Source organism: Esox lucius, chromosome 14 (genome assembly GCF_011004845.1).
Source record: "Esox lucius isolate fEsoLuc1 chromosome 14, fEsoLuc1.pri, whole genome shotgun sequence".
In the NCBI taxonomy this organism is placed as follows: Eukaryota; Metazoa; Chordata; class Actinopteri; order Esociformes; family Esocidae; genus Esox; species Esox lucius.
This window is the reverse complement of record NC_047582.1, coordinates 22,392,069-22,414,704: the sequence shown is the minus strand read 5'-3', so window position 1 is coordinate 22,414,704 and position 22,636 is coordinate 22,392,069. Positions and strand designations below refer to the sequence as shown.

At 39.8% G+C, this 22,636-nt stretch overlaps 1 protein-coding gene across 3 annotated transcripts; it reads left to right on the top strand.

Annotated features, from left to right (window-relative positions):
* Positions 1-204: 204 nt before the first annotated feature.
* Positions 205-22,219, top strand: LOC105015147 (interleukin-6 receptor subunit beta). 3 transcript variants are annotated; one of them, XM_010878056.5, is made up of 16 exons: positions 211-430; positions 4,166-4,219; positions 4,672-4,728; positions 11,101-11,221; positions 11,339-11,493; positions 11,657-11,799; positions 12,546-12,687; positions 12,833-12,915; positions 18,881-19,082; positions 19,296-19,475; positions 19,664-19,795; positions 20,172-20,330; positions 20,594-20,737; positions 20,850-20,943; positions 21,061-21,142; positions 21,253-22,219. In XM_010878056.5, exons 1-16 carry the CDS (start codon positions 391-393, stop codon positions 21,832-21,834), a joined length of 2,370 nt encoding a protein of 789 aa, XP_010876358.2. In that variant the 5' UTR covers positions 211-390; the 3' UTR covers positions 21,835-22,219. The 3 variants fall into 3 exon arrangements, 2 of the variants coding, with proteins under 2 accessions (XP_019908591.2, XP_010876358.2); XR_002197740.2 differs by lacking the exon at positions 21,253-22,219 and having other exon boundaries at positions 205-430; positions 20,594-20,697; XM_020053032.3 differs by lacking the exons at positions 21,061-21,142; positions 21,253-22,219 and having other exon boundaries at positions 205-430; positions 20,594-20,697; positions 20,850-20,956.
* Positions 22,220-22,636: the final 417 nt, after the last annotated feature.

The window sequence follows — 22,636 nt, the reverse complement described above, 5'->3', positions numbered from 1 at the left end:
GGCATTGTCTGAATTTTGCCCTTGGAACGTGTTTTAATACCCACTTTTTATCGAAATTACTCTTACAACTATTGTTGTCAATGTTTTGAGAGGTACATTTTTTTAAACAATTCATAAACTCAATTTATCTCCGTTTTGAAGTAATATGTTGGTCTCTTTTATTTTGAAAAATTCCAAATGTTCGTGACCGAAAGTGTGTCTTTAATGTTGCTCACAAGACGCTGATCGACTATTGTGGCTGTCTCCTAACACGTGAAGGTTTAACTGTTATTTCACTGTTCTTGGACCCATTTCAAAACTGTATCTAACCTTGTTGGCCGCAAAACCAGGTAGATGACTGATGTGAATCTGTGACTTGGAGATGTCTTGAATTAGACATAAATACGAACAATGCATTGTCAGCGCAGGACTTTGACCAACTTAATCTTTGGTAAGTACTCTTTTCATATTGTCAGATAGGGCTTCAACTTTACTCAGTAAGATTTCCACTTTATTGTTTATCTGTTCTATCTTCTATTCCGTTTAATTAAATGCCTATCTCTATGCTATTCATTTTCTCATTCCACCGAGTTGGGTAAATCTATATTTAGTTTTATAGCACAACACATTGCTGGAAGGAAGTACAAAATACTTGTACCGTTCTTGACATCTGAATTGGGTAGCTACTAATTGTTCTGGGAGGCTGTAACGGGCTTTAATGTATAGTGTTTTATTTTGCTTTGATTAAAAATTGATGTTTACTGAGTTTAATGTGATAAGTAAATACATACGGTAAATGTACCAATTAACTGAAATGTAAATTGTTGTCAGGCACTGTGCACAGGTAGGGCTCAATCTGAGCATTACAAATTCCATTCTTGCCCCTGCAGTCATAGTGCAATTTTTGGTGCATTCACTACCTGCGTAAATCGCTTCGTTGGGCACTGGTCTGTCAAATGTTCGTTCCCCGATGCCTTTTGCTTACCCGGTCTTGTCTAAATTTGGACAAATACTAATTCCATTTGGTTTGTCATGTATGGTCAATTGTTATTTATTATGAATAAAATGATTGGACGTTTCAAATTGTATAATTTTTTACTTTAAAAGCTTTGGTTAAAGAGGTAAATGGAATGTCCTCAGTGCTTTTCATTCAACTTCGATCTAAAAAATAACTAATAAAAGCATATATTTCATTATTATTTCATTTTTCCAGTCAAGATATATTCAATCAAATGTTGTTTTTATCAAAATGTTACGAATTTGTAACTAAAACATAAGGTTATATGTGTGTCCCCAGCAGTTACTCTCCACCCGGTTGAGTTGCATTACAGTCCCTTTAAGAAAAAAAAACATTTCTTAATGATATCACTCTCATGAGGTGACATCACATCAATGGAGGGAAATGTAGTAAGCTGTGTAATTTTCTACTGAACTTACTATCTGATTTTTATGTTTTATTTTATTTGTTTGATGTGTTTGAACATTACATGTCCATCCTGTTAGGCCTAAATATAAAGGAGATCAATCTAACTGAATCATTTAAAAAAGTGTTTGTGAAAATGTTTAAATTCCTCATCAAGTATTCAAGATCATGCTAGTCAGTATGCAATCACAGGAAGGCTAAAAGCTAACTTTAGCTGAAAATGTCCACCCTGTTAGCCTTATTCAACAGGGTGGACAGCAACCTGACAGGGTGGACATGTACACTCACTTAAAGGATTATTAGGAACACCATACTAATACAGTGTTTGACCCCCTTTCGCCTTCAGAACTGCCTTAATTCTACATAGCATTGATTCAACAAGGTGCTGAAAGCATTCTTTAGAAATGTTGGCCCATATTGATAGGATAGAATCTTGCAGTTGATGGAGATTTGTGGGATGCACATCCAGGGCACGAAGCTCCCGTTCCACCACATCCCAAAAATGCTCTATTGGGTTGAGATCTGGTGACTGTAGGGGCCATTTCAGTACAGTGAACTCATTGTCATGTTCAAGAAACCAATTTGAAATTATTCGAGCTTTGTGACATGGTGCATTATCCTGCTGGAAGTAGCCATCAGAGGATGGGTACATGGTGGTCATAAAGGGATGGACATGGTCAGAAACAATGCTCAGGTAGGCCGTGGCATTTAAACGATGCCCAATTGGCACTAAGGGGCCTAAAGTGTGCCAAGAAAACATCCCCCACACCATTACATCACCACCACGCACAGTGGTAATAAGGGATGATGGATCCATGTTCTCATTCTGTTTACGCCAAATTCTGACTCTACCATCTGAATGTCTCAACAGAAATCGAGACTCATCAGACCAGGCAACATTCTGCCAGTCTTCAACTGTCCAATTTTGGTGAGCTCGTGCAAATTGTAGCCTCTTTTTCCTTTTTGTAGTGGAGATGAGTGGTACCCGGTGGGGTCTTCTGCTGTTGTAGCCCATCAAGGTTGTGCGTGTTGTGGCTTCACAAATGCTTTGCTGCATACCTCGGTTGTAACAAGTGGTTATTTCAGTCAAGTTGCTCTTCTATCAGCTTGAATCAGTCGGCCCATTCTCCTCTGACCTCTAGCATCAACAAGGCATTTTTCGCCCACAGGACTGCCGCATACTGGATGTTTTTCCCTTTTCACACCTTTGTAAACCCTAGAAATGGTTGTGCGTTTGTGAAATACTCAGACTGGCCCGTCTGGCACCAACAACCATGCCACGCTCAAAATTGCTTAAATCACCTTTCTTTCCCATTCTGACATTCAGTTTGGAGTTCAGGAGATTGTCTTGACCAGGACCACACCCCTAAATGCATTGAAGCAACTGCCATGTGATTGGTTGATTAGATAATTGCATTAATGAGAAATTGAACAGGTGTTCCTAATAATCCTTTAGGTGAGTGTATTCTTGACCAGGGGAGGGTGTGGAGCAATGCACACCTTTTTATTTTTCAATTTTAAAATGTATTATTTTTAATATTGTAGGATGTATTGAAATCACAAAGTTCTGTTTAATTGTGAAACTTCAAATGTTTTAAATATACAGATTCTGTGAGGTTTGCTTCCAATATTTGCATGCAATTTGTCTAATCCATTCTTCTCTCCACCTATGCAATATTTGCTGTGCCATTGGCTGCAACACAACGTCAAAGCATGATAGATCAACCCCCATGATTAATAGTTGTTCTTTAGGCATGATGTTCTTTTCATGAAATGGTGTTCCTTTTTTTTCCCAAACATAACTTTGCTGATTTTGGCCAAAGTGTTCTATTTTAATTTCATCAGTCCACAGCACTGGTTTCCAACCTGCATCAGGCTTGTGTAGATGTTTCGTTACATGCTTCTGGCATTGGATTGCATAATGAGGATGCAGTAAAGTTTTCTTCTTCTGACACTTCAACGAAAGTCTTGTTGGTGCAAGCATCGCTGCACAATGAAACGGTGCACCACCTCTGCTGAGTTTACTAAATCTTCCTGCAGGTTTTCAAATGGGAGTTTCGATTTTCCTTTCTGACCAGCATATAAGTGGTTCTCTCTGAGAGTTTTGTTGTACTTCCAGATTACATCTTGACCTCCAAAGTTCCCCTAAATTGCCATCTCTTAATTACATTTCACACTGAGGAAACTGCAAGCTGACAATGCTTTGCTTTCTTCTTGTAGTCTTCTCCTACATTGTGGCCATCAATAACTTTCCTTTTCAGAAACTTACACAGCTGTTTAGAGCTGTGTAAGCTCTGGCACTGAACCCATGGTTGCTGAGTGTTTGCACAAGGTTTGAAGAGTCTGAGTATTTGTACAGCTTTGAAATTGGAACCAGCAAATGTCCAAATGACAGTTGTTGACATGCCTCTGGCCTAACAGCCTTATTAAGGTCTGAGAACATGTAAAAATAATCTAAGACTTCGGATCCTTTAGGGTCCCAAAACTTTTCCACATGGCAAAATTATGTTTATATATATTAAAAATGTTCGTTCAATTAATGACATGAATAGTGACTGCAATAATGTTTACTGAAAATATAGTTTTTTTCCATGTCCTAGAGACTCTGTGTTTACATTATAAAATCACCAAAATATACTATTTGTCAAGGGGTGCCCAAACTTTTGCATACAACTGAAATCATTTTTATTGTTGTGGCATACTGGAAATTACAAATAATTTATGAATATATGTTTTGACTTACTGTTGTCTCTTATTGTTTAGGTGTTCTCTTCGTAAATGTTATCAAACTTTCATTCCCTCTACAAGTTTCTTCAGGTATGTTTGACATATTTTTTTAAAGACAAAATCTGTTGAAAGCAAAACAATTGCAATGGCATGAACTTTTCTAAAATGTTCAACCAAGAAGTGTTTGGTAATAGAAGACCATCTTAAATTATAATGTAAAGTCCTTTTTATCACAAAAAATACACTTGCACTCTAGTATAATTTTATTTTATACCACACCCTGATTATTTATTTGTGGCATTCAGAGTCACCTAAACAGGTGAGGATAATATCGTTCTTCTATGCATTATCTGGTGGCTAGAAAAACAGTAAAATTCATACATTAGTGCTGTAATAATAGCACTGTGTATAGATTTTTTTCTTCAACTTACAGGACCATATTACACAAAATAATAAACAGCATATTATATGAGATTTGTTTTACAGTGTCTTTATGGTGTGACGTGACATTTCTGATGCATTGACAGTTCTGTACATTTCAGTGGTCTGTAACTGCAGCAGCATTACTTCATGTTATGGACATTGTGTCGCATCCCAAGGTAATGAAAAACTAATTCAACTACTTAAAGCAATAGTTCGACGTAGAATCAAATTGGGTTCAAATATCTAAGTGCTTTTTCAGTTTGTGGTTGGGACAATTTATTTGGACAATGTTAATGATGCTAATTCCTGTCTGGGGGAGAGGTGATGGCTTGTTGTGAAAAATGACTCAATGGGCCTCAGTGTAAACAAATATTCACCCAAATATGAATCTGTGTCAAACTATCCTTTTAATTTTGTTTACTGTTGACAGATTAACTAGGTTTCAGACACTGTGTCACTGTTTGGGTAATTAGTGCCAGGATTGGAAAGGGAAGTGGTTTCAACTCTGCTCAGCAGTCATCAATTTAGTGTGTGTACTAAACCCTTCTCAGGTCTTTCAGTGATTGCTGTAAGCAGGGTTCTTATCAAGCGGCAGTATTGTTGCCCAAAAAGAAGACTGATGCCCAAACAAAACTGTTCTGCTACTAGTTGTTCTGTGTTATCTGAGGAAAGAAAGAGAGGAAGGTTCAACACTACTTTGGAACTTCAGAATCATACTTTGGCTGCAGCTCGTCTAATCTTCTTTCCCCTGACAAGACAACCAATATGGGATTCCTTGAAGTGCTAATTCAAACAAGGCCAAGTTAATCTCAGCCTATTCTGTCTTTTATGTCTTTGACTTTTTGACATTGACAGTCATGGATTACCTAAGAAAATAACTACTATTACAGCTTTGTCTGACTATGTGTTTACCTAAATCCAAAAACATGGTTGTCATCTATCTTCCATCGGGTGCCATTTCCTCAACAAGCTTGAAACGTTGCTAAACACATTTCTGAAATATGGCTCACCACTCACATTACTGGCCAATTTCAAACTCTCCACTTCTCCTTAAAAAAAATGTATTTCCACCTTTTTCTTTCCACTTCATTTTCACATTAGACCTCATGCTTTCCCTGTCCTTTCCCATTCACTTGAGCTCATGCACATGACCTCATCCTTACTAAATGCTATATGTCGACAAATCTCACTTCCTCCAACTCCAGGTTTGGGGTTAATTGATTTGCCTCCTCCCTCCTCCATCTCTACCCTCTCGGACACTACCCAGATGGACATTATCCATCATTTTCTGTTCTCTCTATTCTCTTCCTTTCTCCTATTTTATTCCATAACCTTTATATTTAAATGTAATCCTTTACTTTGCACCTCAGATTTCTTCCCCTTTGACCATACCCTTACATTTGCACATCATATAACGCTCACTGTCTCCTTTACCAACAGCCCTCCCCTCTGGCTCTGTGGCTAAGTGACTTAGTGTGAGGTGGGCAGCTCAGCAAAAAATCTTCCAAATGATCTACTGTATCATCCTTCCATTCACTCCTCACTACCACTGCCAAAACCACTAAATATTCCTCATTCCTCAAAACCACTTCTCTTATTCCTCAAGTTCTTCATTAACAAATACCTGAACAATTTCTTGCATCTCTTTTGACTCATTTGATGACCAGTAACGCTCCTCTCCTCAAGAAACCAAAACCTCTAACTATACATTACAGACTGGTGTCTCTTCTCTCTTTCTTTTCTAAAACCCTTTAGTGTACCGTATTTGACCAACTCTCCTATTATCTCTTTCAGACCTATCTATTCCACCCTAACCAGACCAGGGATTTTCCTGCATATAAAAATCAAAAGCGGCCTCATTTTTCAAAATCTTGCACCTGCCTCTGTGTGTCGGGATCTTAAAACATAATTTTTTGCTCATTGGTTAAATAGCCCACCAGAGAAATACTGCAGTGAATTTGACTGTATGAGGAAGTTTTTATATTGGCAGTGTGGCCAGAAGGGGAGTTTCCCCCTACAGTTGAGGCTTGGGTGTGCCGATTTACAGATAGGGCTGTATAGGGAAAATGCAGGTTTCACTGTTTTCTGTCAGTGATCTGGCAACCATGCAAACAGGATCTGACCAATCATGACATTACGGAAATTATTAACAAGTGGATCCTAGTTTCCTTTTACACCCAATCATGTCAAAATATTTCAGTAAAATGTTATAATCCAATCTGCATAACATCTCTTCATGTTTCAAATTACTTCTAGTAAAATGAAAGATTTCTTTTCAATAGTGTTCACGAGACAGACAACGATGACTGATGAAAAGATTATTTGAGAAGGGTATGTAGGTTAATGTCCCAAACTACATTATATATGGAATATACTGTGTAAAAATATACAATTAACATATTTAAGTCACTAACAATATAAATATAGGAACGTGATGACACTGGATCAGTGCAAGCAGGATAATGTAGCCAAATACAGCTGAAGGAATATCATGTCCAGATTCCCTCCACCTGTACTGTCTTTATGGTACATCCCACCAGGTGTCACTTATCTCCCTATTAACCCTTGTGTATTTAATCTGTGCCCTTCCCTTGTTCCTGTGCCAGTTCGTCTTGTGTCTTATGCCAAGGGTCCTCACATTGGTCTTGCTTTTCCTGTGCTCTTCGTGTTTATCTCTAGTTCCCCTGTGTTCGGGGCTCCCGCCTATTGCTTGCCTGTCCTTCAAGCCTTTTTTCTCCTAAGTCCGAGTCTGGGTCTAACTCTTGAGTCCTGATAGGAAGTGGAGAGTGGGGGATAAATGATGTGGCGTCAAGGCAAGTATGGAGAAAAAACAGCACAACCGTAATATATACAGATGCATCTCAAAAATTCTAATACTGTGGAAAGGTTTTTTTTTTTTATTCTGAGCTCTTCTCTGGTCGACATTTCTGTATTTATTCTAATAATTTCAGATGCTGGCTTTTTAATTTCCATGAGCTGTAGGCCATATTCATCAAGATTGACAATTAACAACAACAAAGTCTAACAGTGGAAATAATATTGACTGGGATTCATGTGTGATTTCATATTTTCTTGTGATTCCTCAAGTTTTAAATAAACATAGATTTGATGCTCAATGGCAAAATGTTTTCGGGTGGCTCAGACATAATGTAGAGGGAATGATATGATCTGCATGCTACAAGCATTGTGGAGACAATGTGTTTGGGGGATTAAACAGTCAAGCAGAAACTATAGGCTGGATGCACTTAAATCCAATAAAATGTCTATAAATCCTGGACAGACAGGAGAACCAAAAAAAACACATGAACGTGAAAACCTACAGTGGGGAGAACAAGTATTTGATACACTGCTGATTTTGCAAGTTTTTCCTACGTACAAAGCATGTAGAGGTCTGTAATTTTTTTCATAGGTACACTTCAACTGTGAGAGACAAAAATCCAGAAAACACATTGTATGATTTTTAAATAATTAATTTGCATTTTATTGCATGACATAAGTATTTGATCACCTACCAACCAGTAAGAATTCCGGCTCTCACAGACCTGTTAGTTTTTCTTTAAGAAGCCCTCCTGTTCTCCACTCATTACCTGTATTAACTGCACCTGTTTGAACTCGTTACCTGTATAAAAGACACCTGTCCACACACTCAATCAAACAGACTCCAACCTCTCCACAATGACCAAGACCAGAGAGCTGTGTAAGGACATCAGGGAGAAAATTGTAGACCTGCACAAGGTTGGGATGGGCTACAGGACAATAGGCAAGCAGCTTGGTGAGAAGGCAACAACTGTTGGCGCAATTATTAGAAAATGAAGTTCAAGATGACGGTCAATCTCCCTTGGTCTGGGGCTCCATGCAAGATCTCACCTCGTGGGGCATCAAAGCCCTTTACAGAAACACCCGGCCTTAAACCCCAGGGAGCAAACAACAGTAGTGTTGAATTTCGGTGGCTAGGAAAAACTCCCTAAGAAGGCTGAATTTTAGGAAGAAACCTAGAGAGGTCCCAGGCTCAGAGGGGTGACCAGTCCCCTTCTGGCTGTGCCGGGTGAGATATTAAGAGTCCAATTGGAATAATTAATAAATACATGTGGGCTAAATCCAGAGTCTATGACCAGATGGACAGGAACGGGCCCCCCAAACCAGGTACTCCGCAGGTGTGGACCAGGACCTCATGTCCTCCTAAAGTTTAAAACGGGAGAAGACTGGGAATATTCAGAAAATGCATTCCTCATATCAACAACGATTTATAGTGGAGAAAGAGAACTTAGTGGGGAAGGAGAACTGACCCAATCCCCCAGCACAATTGTATAGTATAGCAGCGTAAAACTTTGGAACTGAGACAGGGGGTTCCGACAGGGCCCAACAGGCAGGAAATCATTCCACCCACATTGCCAGGCATCAATTAAAGGGATCCACCCACCAACCGCAACCACCCTGAATGAGGGCCAAGTATTGCCAGCAGTACAGCCCAATTGCACAAGTGCGCAACAGAGAAACAACAACAAGCCAGTGACTCTTCCCCGGAAAGCATTGGAGAGAGGGCATCCCATTGGTGATGAGAGCCCACCTGGCAAGACAGCAAGGGTGGACAGTATCATGCCTTCAGGTCACCTTCACGCCCCCTGGCCAAGCTACACCTAATCATAAACCGTGTTGTAGAGATGAGTTTTTAGTAGACACTTGAAAGTTTGCACTGAGTTTGCATTTCTAACCTTAATTGGCAGATCATTCCACAGTAGTGGAGCTCTATGAGAAAAGGCCCTGCCTCTGGCTGTTTGTTTAGAAACTCTAGATACAATTAAAATGCCTGCATCTTGCGATTGTAGGTTACCTGTATGTCTAAAGTTTGCCAATGACCATCTGGATGATCCAGAGGAGGAATGGGAGAAGGTCATGTGGTCTGATGAGACAAAAATAGAGCTTTTTGGTTTAAACTCCACTTGCCGTGTTTGGAGGAAGAAGAAGGATGAGTACAACCCCAAGAACACCATCCCAAACGTGAAGTATGGAGGTGGAAACATAATTCTTGGGGGATGCTTTTCTGCAAAGGGGACAGGATGATTGCAATATATTGAGGGGAGGATGGATGGGGCCATGTATCGCGAGATCTTGGCCAACAACCTCCTTCCCTCAGTAAGAGCATTGAAGATGGGTCGTGGATGGGTCTTCCAGCATGACAACGAAACACACAGCCAGGGCAACTAAGCATCTCAAGGTCCTGGAGTGTCCTAGCCAGTCTCCAGACCTGAACCCAATAGAAAATCTTTGGAGGGAGCAGAAAGTCCGTATTACCCAGTGACAGCACCGAAACCTGAAGGATCTGGAGAAGGTCTGTATGTAGGAGTGGGCCAAAATCCCTGCTGCAGTGTGTGCAAACCTGGTCAAGAACTACAGGAAACATATGATCTCTGTAATTGCAAACAAAGGATTCTGTACCAAATATTATTTCTGGGTTTCTGATGTATCAAATACTTATGTCATGCAATAAAATGCAAATTAATTACTTAATCATACAATGTGATTTTCTGGATTTTTGTTTTAGATTCCGTCACTCACAGTTGAAGTGTACCTATGATAGAAATTAGACTTCTACATGCTTTGTAAGTGGGAAAACCTGCAAAATCGACAGTGTATCCTTATGTAATGGACATTGTATGTAAAAATAAAAATACAATAAAAATGAAATATGTAACATGCTTATATGTAAAGAATGAATCTATTGCTTGTCTTTTGGTTGCTATTAGGGAGGACATTGTAGTGTGCATTAGCTGTGGACATGGACAACATGGATGATTTAACAATTTAACAATATAATAATTAGTAGACAAGTGTGTAGCCAGATAATATATAAAGTATATCACAGACGGGCATCTGGTGGAGCGCAGTGGTAGCAGGGTTTGGGGTACCATCTTTGCCTAATTTTACTCCAGGAAAAACCCTGCCAGTCAGGCAACATGGCAGCTCACTCATCCGAGAACACTGTCTAGTGTGTAACAAAGGTTCTATGCTGTCTTTCTACTCCCTAATCTTCTCATCTTCCTGAATCTATTCGCTGCCATCAATACTTGTGATCCATCAGATCCTCCTCTACACCCTTTCAGGGCTGGGTGTCTTAGGCTCTGCACACTCTTGGATTGCATCCTGCGTGGAAGGGCATGGAGAGGATCTGTGTCTGCCTCACTTTCAGTTTTGGCGTTCTTAGCCCTCTCCTCGTCTTCTCTAGGTCTCCCTATACAGCACAAGTCACTAGGCATTAAACTGTCCTTAGATTGATTCTCATGTCCTATTCACTATTAACCCCTAATCGTTCCAGTCAAAGCTTGCATCTTCTACAAGACAGTGATGTTTGCTTACTGAGCAGCAAGGGGAATTGCTCCTCCCGCGCCAATCCTGTTCAGCTGGTCTTTTCTGTCATAGCACCAAAATGGTGGACAAGTTAGGACAGCAGTGTCCCCGTCCTTTTTTGTAGCTTTATATCCATCTTTAAATAAAAACGTAAATAAAACATGAAGTATAATACATTTTCTCCTTTGAACCTTTCCTTTCAGAAAAAGGTGAATTAGATTGCTTTGGTAAACGTATAAACCCAAGCATCAAATGGAAATGTGTTTGGACAAATGGAAAACTCACTGTCAACAAAATGTACAGATACACACTGGTTATAGAACAGTAAGTTGTATTCTTTCATGTGTTTAAAGGGTGCATGACAGGATAGCAAAGTGATTATTATTTATTTAAATAATAATAATGAACAACTAAATCTCATTACATTTGAACTTTCCACAGAAAAAAATACTGCCAAATATATCCAAACATATCAGGAACATCGATGGACCTTCGAATCGTAAACGAACGTTACAACATCACAGCTCGTTTGTTTGACGAGAGTTATCCGCACAGCTGCAAAGAGACTGTTTTCAGAGGTTTTCCTCCAGAATTGGGTACATCTACCAACTGCATCCTTTCCTTAATTATTATGGGTTAGATGGGTATCTTATGGGGTTAACTCAGTATCTGTTGTGAGCAGACCTATTTCTGTAAAGATACTTTACAAATCTAACAGTGATGATGCATCACATAGTTTATGTTTACTTAAAATTGCAGTTCGATGTGGCCCCCCATTAAGTGTAAAGTTTAATCGCCATTCAAGACAGCTGGACGTCTTGCCATCCTGGGGAATGGAGAAGAGGTATATCCAGTCTTACACAGTGAGATACAAGGAACTGAAGGGACCGTCGTGGGCAGAGGTACTGTAGGATTGTAATGGAATCTGTAACATACTACTGTGTCTGCAGCTCATATTGACATAGATCATAGTCTTGAACAAATGTGTCAGTTACCCACCAAACTGGGAATGTCTAGCATTTTCAAATGCAGGAATAGGTTTCCTAAGGTCATAGGTTTCCCTCAGCAAGTTAAAAGCAAGCAATGGCTCCTGATTTTGTAAATCCCCTACAGTGTCCCCTAAAGTTTCAGTATTACTCAAAGGTATTATCAAGATTAGAAGGGTTTTCTATTATCGTGTGCAGAAAGACCATTGGTTTAAGTTCAACATGACATTTAATTTGCTTCCAATTACGGACTGTGCTATGTACAGTATAATGGGATTATGATTATGAAAAGATTTATCCAGCGGGGATATTGGGAGGGGTGAATTGTGCTTTGACAAGTTGTCTGGAATAGTGAAACTTTCCCTTTCTGTCAGTTCAGTGCCATACACACCTGAACAATTTCAATGCTTTCACTCCGTTTAAGTCCAGTGAGAACCGGAGCCCTGCTTTCCAATATAATCACAGCATAGTCCTCATTCTATATTTTGTATTGCACTTTGGACACATTTTTCTAAAGCACTTGTAACATTGTTAGCACCAGTTAAGCTAACTGTTCACTTAGGGAACAGTTAAAAGCAGTCCAAGACAGAAAATACTATGCAGAATATTCTGTAACATCAGACAGGTATACTGTCCTAACCTCTCATTTTTGTTCTCTATAGCCAACAGTGTATTCACAGGATATAAATAAATTAACTGTGAGAAATCTTAGCTCCTCGATGACATATGAGGTGCAGCTTCGGGTTCTGGAGAACCAAAGATGCACCCAGGTGCCCTGGAGCAAGAGTTTCCTTGTCCAACCAGGTGAGATGACTGTATTCCTCAAGCTAAAGTCTTCGATTTAGAAATCTGTTCGGTAATCCTACAAAAATATGCCACTGATCTACTGAGGTGCACCATCAAATAAGCGAAGTGTGTCAGTTTAAAAAATGTTCTTCTCTTTTTCAAGAACTTACAGATGTGCCTGTCATTAACATGGTTAAAGATATTCCAAAAAGGAAAGGGAAGAGATTGGTGACCATCAAATGGAAGGTAAATTAACAACCTGACAAAACATCTTAGGTCGTTGTATCTTGTGTTGGCCCCAAAATAGCTGAAAGTGGTTCTACAGTGGGTATAGAAAAGAACCCCCCCCCTTTAAAATAATCAAATTTTGTTGCTTTGCAGCCTGAAATGAAGACGGACAGTTTTTGTTTCATTCAGCTGTATTTACTTAGTGCAACTTATAACATCCAAGTGAAAGATATAACACCAACATGTCAGAAAAAAACAATCACTGAGTTGGAAAAAGGATCACCCCCTTGTGTCAGTATTTAGTTGAACCACCTTTTGCTTTAATTACAGCCTTTAGTCTGTTGGGATATGTCTCTACTAACTTTGCACATCTAGACGTTGCAATATTTGACCACTCTTCTTTGCAGAACTGCTCAAGTTCTGTTCAATTTGATCGTGACCGTTTGTGGACTGTTTTCAAGTCATTCCACAGATTTTCAATGGGGTTTAAGTCCGGGCTCTGACTAGGCCATGCAAGGACATTCACCTTTTTCTCCTTCAACCACTGTGTGGTCAGTTTTGCTGTGTGCTTTGGGTCATTGTCATGCTGGAAGGTAAATTTTCTTCCCATTTACAACTTTCTGGCAGAGAACAGCAGATTTTCCTCAAGAATTTGACAGTATTTTGCCCCATCCATTTTTCCTTCTATCCTGACAAGTGCTCCAGTCCCTGCTGCAGAGAAACAACCCCATAACATGATATTACCACCTCCATGCTCTACTGTAGGAATGGTGTTATTTGAATGGTAAGCTGTATTGGGTTTTTACCAGACATATAGTTTGGTGTTGATGCCAAATAATAAAATTTTAGTCTCATCTGACAATAACACCTTTTTCCATGTGGCCTTAGAATCTTCAAGGTGCGTTTTGGCAAAGCTCAGTGGTGACTGCATGTAGCCTTTCTTGAGGAGTGGCTTTTTTCTTGCAACCCTTCCATACAAGCCACATTTGTGGAGAATTTGTGATATTGTTGTCACATGCACACAATGACCACTCTTTGTCATGAATTCCTGCAACTGCTTCAGAGTTGCTGTTGGCCTCTTGGTAGCCTCTCTGACCAGTTTTCCTCCTGGCTGTTTCATCCAGTTTGGAGCGACGTCCTGACCCAGGGAGGGTCTGTGTTGTACTAAATACCTTCCACTTCTTAATAATATACTTCACTGTGCTTCTAGGCACTGATAAAGCACTGATAAAGCCTTTAGCTGCACTACCAAGGACTGAAATGCTTTAGGAAAAGCTTGTTTCATGCTGAGCTAATCAAAATGACCACAGCTGATCACAGTTGAAAGTCAATTGGCTTTGTGTGCTATTGAGAAGGTGATTAACTACACTTGGTTTGGTTTACAAGTCATTTTTAGTGGGGTGATTCTGGTTTTTTATTTGTAATTTCTTTTTTCTGACAAGTTGGTTTTATATCTTTCACTTGGATGTTATGAGTTGTACAAAAAAATGTTTGTGTCCATTTTCATTTTAGGCTGCAAAGCAACAAAATGTGATTATTTTCAATACCCACTGTATTGGTTTGGTGTATTAAATATGCATGTACTTTCCATATCGTCTTTGGTCAAAGTAAAAATAACAGTCTTTAGCACAATCACTCAACATCAGGGTTAACAGAGGTAGATTGCATCTTATGTATTCAAACTGGTTCTAAAATGTAAACACTAATTCAAATCTAATATGTAAATTCCAAAAAAATTACACCTGGAAACCTTCTTGCAGTTAGGTACTGTATCTTTGATACAGTGAACACTGAATGACTGCACATATTGCACACTGTCCCCCATGTTAGGGTACTGTCTTCCATTTTAGGGTAATTATAGTATTTGGATGGTTGGCTTCACAACTGTTCCTTATTCAGCAGGTATGTTTGTATCAGTAGTGCATACACAAGAGGACTGTCAATGTCTAGTTTTAACATGGCTTTGAAATTTAGCATTTTAGATTTGGAATTATACAATGATGATGGCATTAAAGTATAGACTGACAGCTTTAATTTGATGGTACTTTTATCCATATTGGATGAACCATTTTAAAAGAACAGTATGTTGCTGCTGAATGATGTTTTTGTTGAAGTCCAAATGTCACTAAATTTTGACTAGTAACAACGGAATTGTTACTTGTAGAAATTGGAATACTAGTGAATGAATTGAATATGTATGAATACATTTTTACAAGTAACAATGAACATTTTATTATTAACACTTAGCTACTACACTGATCAAAAAGATTAAGGGAACACACACATCACAGTATAACACCAAGGAAAGGAAACTCCAGGGATACCAATCTGTCCAGTTAGGAAGTATAAGCGATGTGAATCAATGTCACCTGTTTTGGTGCAAATAAGTGACAACAGACGCAGTGCTGCAGCTCCTCCAGGATGGCACATCCATATGTGCCGCCACAAGAAGGTTTGCTGTGTCTCCCAGTACAAGTCTCAAGAGCATGGAGGAGATACCAGGAGACAGTCCATTACACAAGGCGAGCTGGACAGGGCTGTAGAAGGGCATCAACCCAGCAGCAGGACTGATATATGTTCCTTTGTATGAGGAGGCACAGGAGGAGCACTGCCAGAGCCCTACAAAATGACCTCCAGCTACTGGTCTGTATTTTTCTGACCAGACTGTCAGAAACATCCTCCATGAGGGTGGCATGAGGGCCTGATGTCCTCTAGTGGGACCTGTGCTCACAGCCCAGCACTGGGCAGCTCGATTGGCATTTGCCAGAGAACACCAGAATTGGCAGTCAAGAAATGCTGTGGTGAACGTTATGATGCCTGCAACATTGTCCAGCATGACCGGTTTGGTGGTGAATCAGTGATGGTCCTTGGAGGCATATCCTTGGAGGTTCGCCCAGACCTCCACATGCTAGCCAACGGTACCCTGACTGCTGTTATGTACCGGGATGAAATCCTCAGACCCATCGTCAGACCTTATGCTGGTGCAGTGGGCCCTGTCCAGGAGTTCACTGATGCCCTGATCCATGTCTGGGAGGAGATCCCCCAGGACACCATCTGCCGTCTCATCAGGAGCATGGCCACATGTTGTCAGGAGTGCATACAGGCACGTGGGGGCCATACACACTACTGAGTCACATTAAGTTGCCGTGATGGAATTCACAAGTGATTTCAATTGTTTACTTTGATTTTCAGTGGAAGTTTGAATCCAGCCCTCAATCAGTTGGTGATTTGGGTTTCCATTGACCGTTGTTACGTTTTCTTTTTCTCAATGAATTACACAATGTACAGTAAAGATTTCAATCTTAATCTTAATGTTTTTGAGCAGTATAGTAAATAAAGAATAAGTACAAGTTGCTTTTGTACAAAGCTTAAAACCATCCAACATGCTTTCACTGACCTCTGTGTACACCTGAATACAAAGAAAGTATGCTTTTTAATCACAACCTTTTGCAAAATACTTTCCACCCAAAACATCCTTGCCCTGGATGGAACTAAGGGATGGGACTTGTCCTGGGTGGGACTAAGGGATGGGACTTGTCCTGGGTGGGACTGAGGGATTGGACTTGTCCTGGGTGGGACTAAGAGATGGGACTTGTCCTGGATGGGACATTTCCTAGATGGAACTAAGGGATCGGACTTGCCCTGGGTGGGACTAAGGGATGGGACTTGCCCAGGATGTTACTAAGTTGGAGTATGGCATCACCTTCAAATATCTTGGTATCTTGACAGCTCACTCTTATTCAATGTCCACATTAGCCACCTGCAGTCTAAACATGTAGGTCCAAAACTGGTTTCTTGTTCCGCAATAAGTCATCCATAAAACATGCTACACAAGAGAATGGCTTCTTCCACTTGCTTCTAAGTGGCCTGGTGGCTCCCAACCTGTGTATCGTTTTTGTTATTATTATTATTAGTAGTAGTATTTTTTATATTTTGAACCATAACTTTAATACATCACACTCCATTCCCTCATCTCAAAACATGGAATTATATTTTTGGATTAGAATTATTTATTTCAAAAATCAAGTGTTTTGATAGAAAAGGAACATATAGTTGTGGAAATTGTTAACTTTGGCAGAAATTGTTAACTTTTGGCATTGATTTTGAAAATATGACTGATCATGCAAAAGAAAAGCATATATATATTTAAGGATAGTGATCATATGAAGCCATTCATTATCACATAGTTGTTTGGTTCCTTTTTATATCATAATGATAACAGAAATCACCCAAATGGCCTTGATCAACAGTTTACATACCCTTGAATGTTTGGCCTTGATACAGACACACAAGGTGACACACACTGGTGAAAATGGCAATTACAGGTGAATTTCCCAGACCTGTGGCATTGCAATTAGTGTCTTTATATAGTCAATGAGTTTGTTAGCTCTCACGTGGATGCACTGAGCAGGCTAGATACTGAGCCATGGGAAGCAGAAAAAAACTGTCAAAAGACCTGCTTAACAAGGTAATGGAACTTTATATAGATGGAAAAGAATATAAAAAGATATCTGAAGCCTTGCGAATGCCAGTCAGTATTGTTCAATCATTTATTAAGAAGTGGAAAATTCAGGGATCTCTTGATACCAAGCCAAGGTCAGGTAGACCAAGAACGATTTCAGGCAAAATTCCCAGAAGAATTGTTTGGGATACAAAGAAAAACCCACTGGAAGTCTCAGGGGAAATACAGGCTGCTCTGGAAAAAGACAGTGTGGGTGTTTCAAGGAACCCAATACAATGATAGTTGAGCAAAGAGCTGCATGGTCGAGTTGCCAGAAAGAAGCCTTTACTGCGCCAATGACACAAAAAAGCCTAGTTACAATATGCCTGACAACACCTTGACATGCCACACAGCTTCTGGCACACTGTAATTTGGAGTGATGAAACCAAAATAGAGCTATATGGTCACAACCATAAGCGCTATGTTTGGAGAGGGTTCAACAAGGCCTATAGTGAACAGAAAACCATCCCCACTGTGAAGCATGGTGGTGGCTCACTGATGTTTTGGGGGTGTGTGAGCTCTAAAGGCATGGGTAATCTTGTGAAAATGTATGGAAAGATAATGCAGCATGTTATCAGAAAAACTGGCAGACAATTTGCATTCTTCTGCACGAAAGCTGCACATGGGACACTCTTGGACTTTCCAGCACGACAATGACCCTAAGCACAAGGCCAAGTTGACCCTCCAGTGGATTCAGCAGAAAAAGGTGAAGGTTCTGGAGTGGCCATCACAGTCTCCTGACCTTAATATCTTCGAGCCACTCTGGTCTGTCTGCAAGATGACCAAAGACCTTGCATGACCTGGAAGCATTTTGCCAAGACGATTGGGCAGCTTTACCACCTGCAAGAATTCGGGACCTCATGAACAACTATTACAAAAGACTGCACACTGTCATTGATTCTAAAGGGGGCAATACACGGTATTAAGAACTAAGGGTATGAACACTTAAAAAAAAAAAGCACACTTTTGAACAGGGGCCAGTAAAATAAATTATTTGTGCCATTCTGTTATGACAAACAGTTGAATCTGAATCCCATAAGAAATAAAATATGTTTTGCTTGCTCACTCATGTTTTCTTTACAAATGGTACATATATTATCAATTCTCCAAGGGTATGCAAACTTTTGAGCACCACTCTACTAGCTTTTCTCATTTGTTTCATTACTGATGTGTTGATACAGTCCTAAAACAAACTATTTAAAAGAGAGAAGGTACCACATATAATTGGTTTTGCATCATTTAATACTGTCAGTGACAAATTTGGAATGGATCTCTGGTTCTCTGTGTTAATATTTCTATTGGATGTTCCATTTAAAGAAACCTCCCTCCACACGCTCATTGAACATGTTGTGTGTGCCGATTCTTTCTACATCATTTACACTTCTTTTACATTTATTCCTCTATACCAAAATCAAACCAAAGCAAACAATATGGTGTTTTTTGGGTGTATATCTACTGGACTTTTAATCCTACCATTGCCAGTTTGCAGCCAGTGAGTTATCTGAAGGCTACAGGGTGACTGTGAAGAAGTCAGGAGGGGAGACCACTGAGACCTTTAACACAAGCCACCCCTTACTCACGCTGATCCTGTCTCACTCAGCCTACCAATTTGAGATAATTGCTATCAGCAAGGTTGGAACTTCGCCTGCTGCACAAAGGACTATACCTCCATTTTACGACAAAGGTAGAAAATAGCCATCTACTGTAATTCTTTAATATTGGGATCAAAGACTACATGTCAGGATATATTTTTTAGTAGTGTTATGAGGAACTTCAGTTAATGAATTCCTTTTTGATCCCTTGGGTAATAAGACGAAATCACTGTTGCAGTAAGATGACTGAAAATATCTCAGATGAAGGAGAAAGGACTGACATGTTGTTTGTTTTGTGTCTACAGGCTTATACGGGAAGCTGAAGGTGACATTTAATGGCAATACGTCCTTTAATGTCTCATGGGTCGATGACCTAATCAAAACCTACTCCTGCTTCGCAGTGGAGTGGTGGGGGAATAAAGAGAAAGCTGCTCACAAATCATTTTATGAGGATGAGAAGAAATATAAAGTCATACTATTGGATGGTAGGATACCTCTTTTCTGAGTTGTGTGCAAAATAACAAAATTCACATATTTAGATGCATCATATTATAAAAAATAGACCTACATAGACTAGACATTGTATATGTTTAAAGGCTTTAAGGTACCACTGAGTTTGTCTTGATGAACAGTGTTTTCCCATTCAAAACCACTTCATTTGCATGAAAAATAGTGCCATTGCAGCAGTATACAAGGTATACCTTCACCCTGCACACAAGGCCATACAAAGATGTCTGCAACCTGAAATCCATCAACAAAAGTGAGAGCACCTATGGGAGCATTCAAGCCTACTTCAAAGAAGGAAGTGAGTCTGAAATCAAAGTGATAGAAAGGCCAAACTTATTGTCGCATAGGGATTGTAATGAAGAACACAAGAACAGCAAAACTATCAACCAACATGTACTTGTATATCTTTAGTAACGCTAACTTCTAAAGTGTTATATACTGAAATTGTAATCAAGGTAATTACATGAAGTTGCTCGCTAAGATATAAGACTAGACTATATTGCACTAGACTAGATTATTTCACATCTTGGCTAGGACTACTGACGAGGATTGAAATGTTAGCTATAGAGACTACTGCTCAGACTACTATCACCTGCATGTCTAAATTAGCCAACCAACACCCAATCATTATGTATGTATGCACTATGATCATATTCAATGCATGATACTTACAGTTCCCATCAGTGCTCCAGGGAACATCAGCAGCAATGTTACCCAGAGTTCCATGGTGCTAGAGTGGATAGCTGTCCCTGAGGAGGACACCAGAGGTTTTCTTCTTGGCTACATTCTCTACTACAGAGAGAATCCACAGGACGGGACAGAAACTGAGACAAGTAAGGCTCAATAATTGTTGTGTTGTTTTAATTCTAATATTCACATATTGTCGAAGAGACTAGTTTTCATAGAATGTGAGTATATTTGGCAGTGTATGGTTGAGGAACTTCTTCAGGGGTCTGAATACTTTTGTGAGGCACTGCCATTCCCCAAATGACTAGTCCTAAATGGCTAAAGTTGTAATTGTTATAATAGTGTAAAGATAAGGTTACTTATTCTGATGCTTCACAAACACTGACGTTTGTTTTTCCTGCTGGAACAGACATTACTATAGATGCTGGTTCAACGAGCTACGAGTTGGTTGACCTGAAGAGCAGCACTGTGTACAAGGTCCAGTTGTCTGCCTTCACTGGTGCAGGAATGGGAGTGAGAAGCTCAGCTGCATACTTTGAAACCAAGCCAAAAGGTTTGCTTTTTGATCCGTCATGTAAAGTTTGAAATTAAACTGAAATATCCTTCATTTGGAATACTATTTTGTAATGATTTACATTACCTGTCCTTTTTGCTTTCCCTCCCAGCATACTTTACTGCAAATGGTGTGATAGCAGGGGTTGTTGCTGGAGTACCTATACTCTTACTTTTGGTTCATCTTTCTTCTATGTTGTTTAAAAGGTATGATTGGCATAGTTTTAAGTTAAAGGTGCATTCATATGATAATGTTGTCCAGTTCTTAACTTGTGTCCAGTGAAATCAAATTATATGTCAATTAATCACAAAATGTATGTTCAGGGCAAAGAAACTACTTTGGCCAAGTATCCCTAATCCTGATAACAGCAATGCCATCCAGAAATTAGATGGGGTCTGTGAACTGGTAAGAAAGTGTATGATAATGGATCGTTTAATTATATGCCTTAGACCAAGCCCTGTTTCGGTTGGTTTTCTTACCCCTCCAGATAAATAAAATATGCTTGATTATCCTAGAAACTCCTGGACCCCAATAACAGCCAGACGTTAGAAGAAGAGGAGGGAGGCTCTAAAAGTCTGTGCATCATTGATAGAAATGAAGAAATATCTTCCATTAGCAACATCTACAGCAACAGTGACATATGTCTACAGTTGAACACAGACCAAATGGGAGCCCAAGGGCCTTCTACATCCACCACAGACTCCCCCAAGCCAAGTTCAGTAGATCTTCAAACTGACACCGCCACTGCCTGTAAAGCAGCAGGTCCCACTTCCGACATGGATGCACGTACTAGCACAGACATGACACAGACCGCCATGGCTCCAAACAGCACGGTGGCCCACAAGTGCCCCCCCTTGGCCTTTCTGAGCGATTACACCACCATGGAACTCTTCCAACAGACCATGCCTCAGGGCATTTCTGCCACATGTTCATCATTGACTCAGGGTCCATCGAGCCAGTCAACAGACACAGACTCAACTCTGACTCCACTAGAGTTGCATTATATCTGCCCGTCCCTCAGTCAAACTGCCATCCAACCATCCCACGGCAGCGCCAGTGAAACTCAGAACACAGAGGAATGTTACACAGTCCTTTGATTTTTACTAGTCATTCAAAGTAGTTGATGTAAAACTATTATAAACTGTAGGTAAAGAACCATCTCACTACATCCTGTTATAAACTGTATGTAAAGAAACATCTCACTGCATCCTATTATAAACTGTATATAAAGAACCGTCTCACTGCATCCTATTATAAACTGTATGTAAAGAACCATCTCACTGCATCCTATTATAAACTGTATGTAAAGAACAGTCTCACTGCATCCTATTATAAACTGTATGTAAAGAACCGTCTCACTGCATCCTATTATAAACTGTATGTAAAGAACCATCTCACTGCATCCTATTATAAACTGTATATAAAGAACCATCTCACTGCATCCTATTATAAACTGTATGTAAAGAACCATCTCACTGCGTCCGTATCACCATGTTAACCAGCCTTCACTATTCTGGATGTGACAGTTGACCTAAGGAATTTAATCCTGTCAGTGAACGTATTGATGGCCTACCATACACCAGTCACAATGTACTGAGGGATTGTCTGAGGAGCAGAAATTGTGCAACTTTTTTTTTTTAACTTCTCTTTACGGTACACAATGGGAATGATGGTCTTATAGGTCCACTCCAGTCGCATGGTCTTCTGAAACCTTTTTCTGGCAGAGCAATTACAAACCCATCCTTGGTTAAGACAAAATGTCTGACCATTGATTCTCGCCTAAAACAGAGAACAGTGCATTGCCTTCCCCAAAGTATATGCTGCACTCCTTAATCTCATTTTGATCAGGATTGTGAGTGGAAGCATTTCCTGAGGCTGGGTGAGGATTACTCACTCAAA

Bases quoted from the DNA above. Each gene is read 5' to 3' on its own strand.
- LOC105015147 (XM_010878056.5), top strand. From the start codon at position 391: ATGCATTGTCAGCGCAGGACTTTGACCAACTTAATCTTTG. The intron at 431-4,165 runs GTAAGTACTCTT...CTTATTGTTTAG, and splicing joins TTTGACCAACTTAATCTTTG to GTGTTCTCTTCGTAAATGTT. The intron at 20,944-21,060 runs GTATGATTGGCA...ATGTATGTTCAG, and splicing joins TCTTCTATGTTGTTTAAAAG to GGCAAAGAAACTACTTTGGC.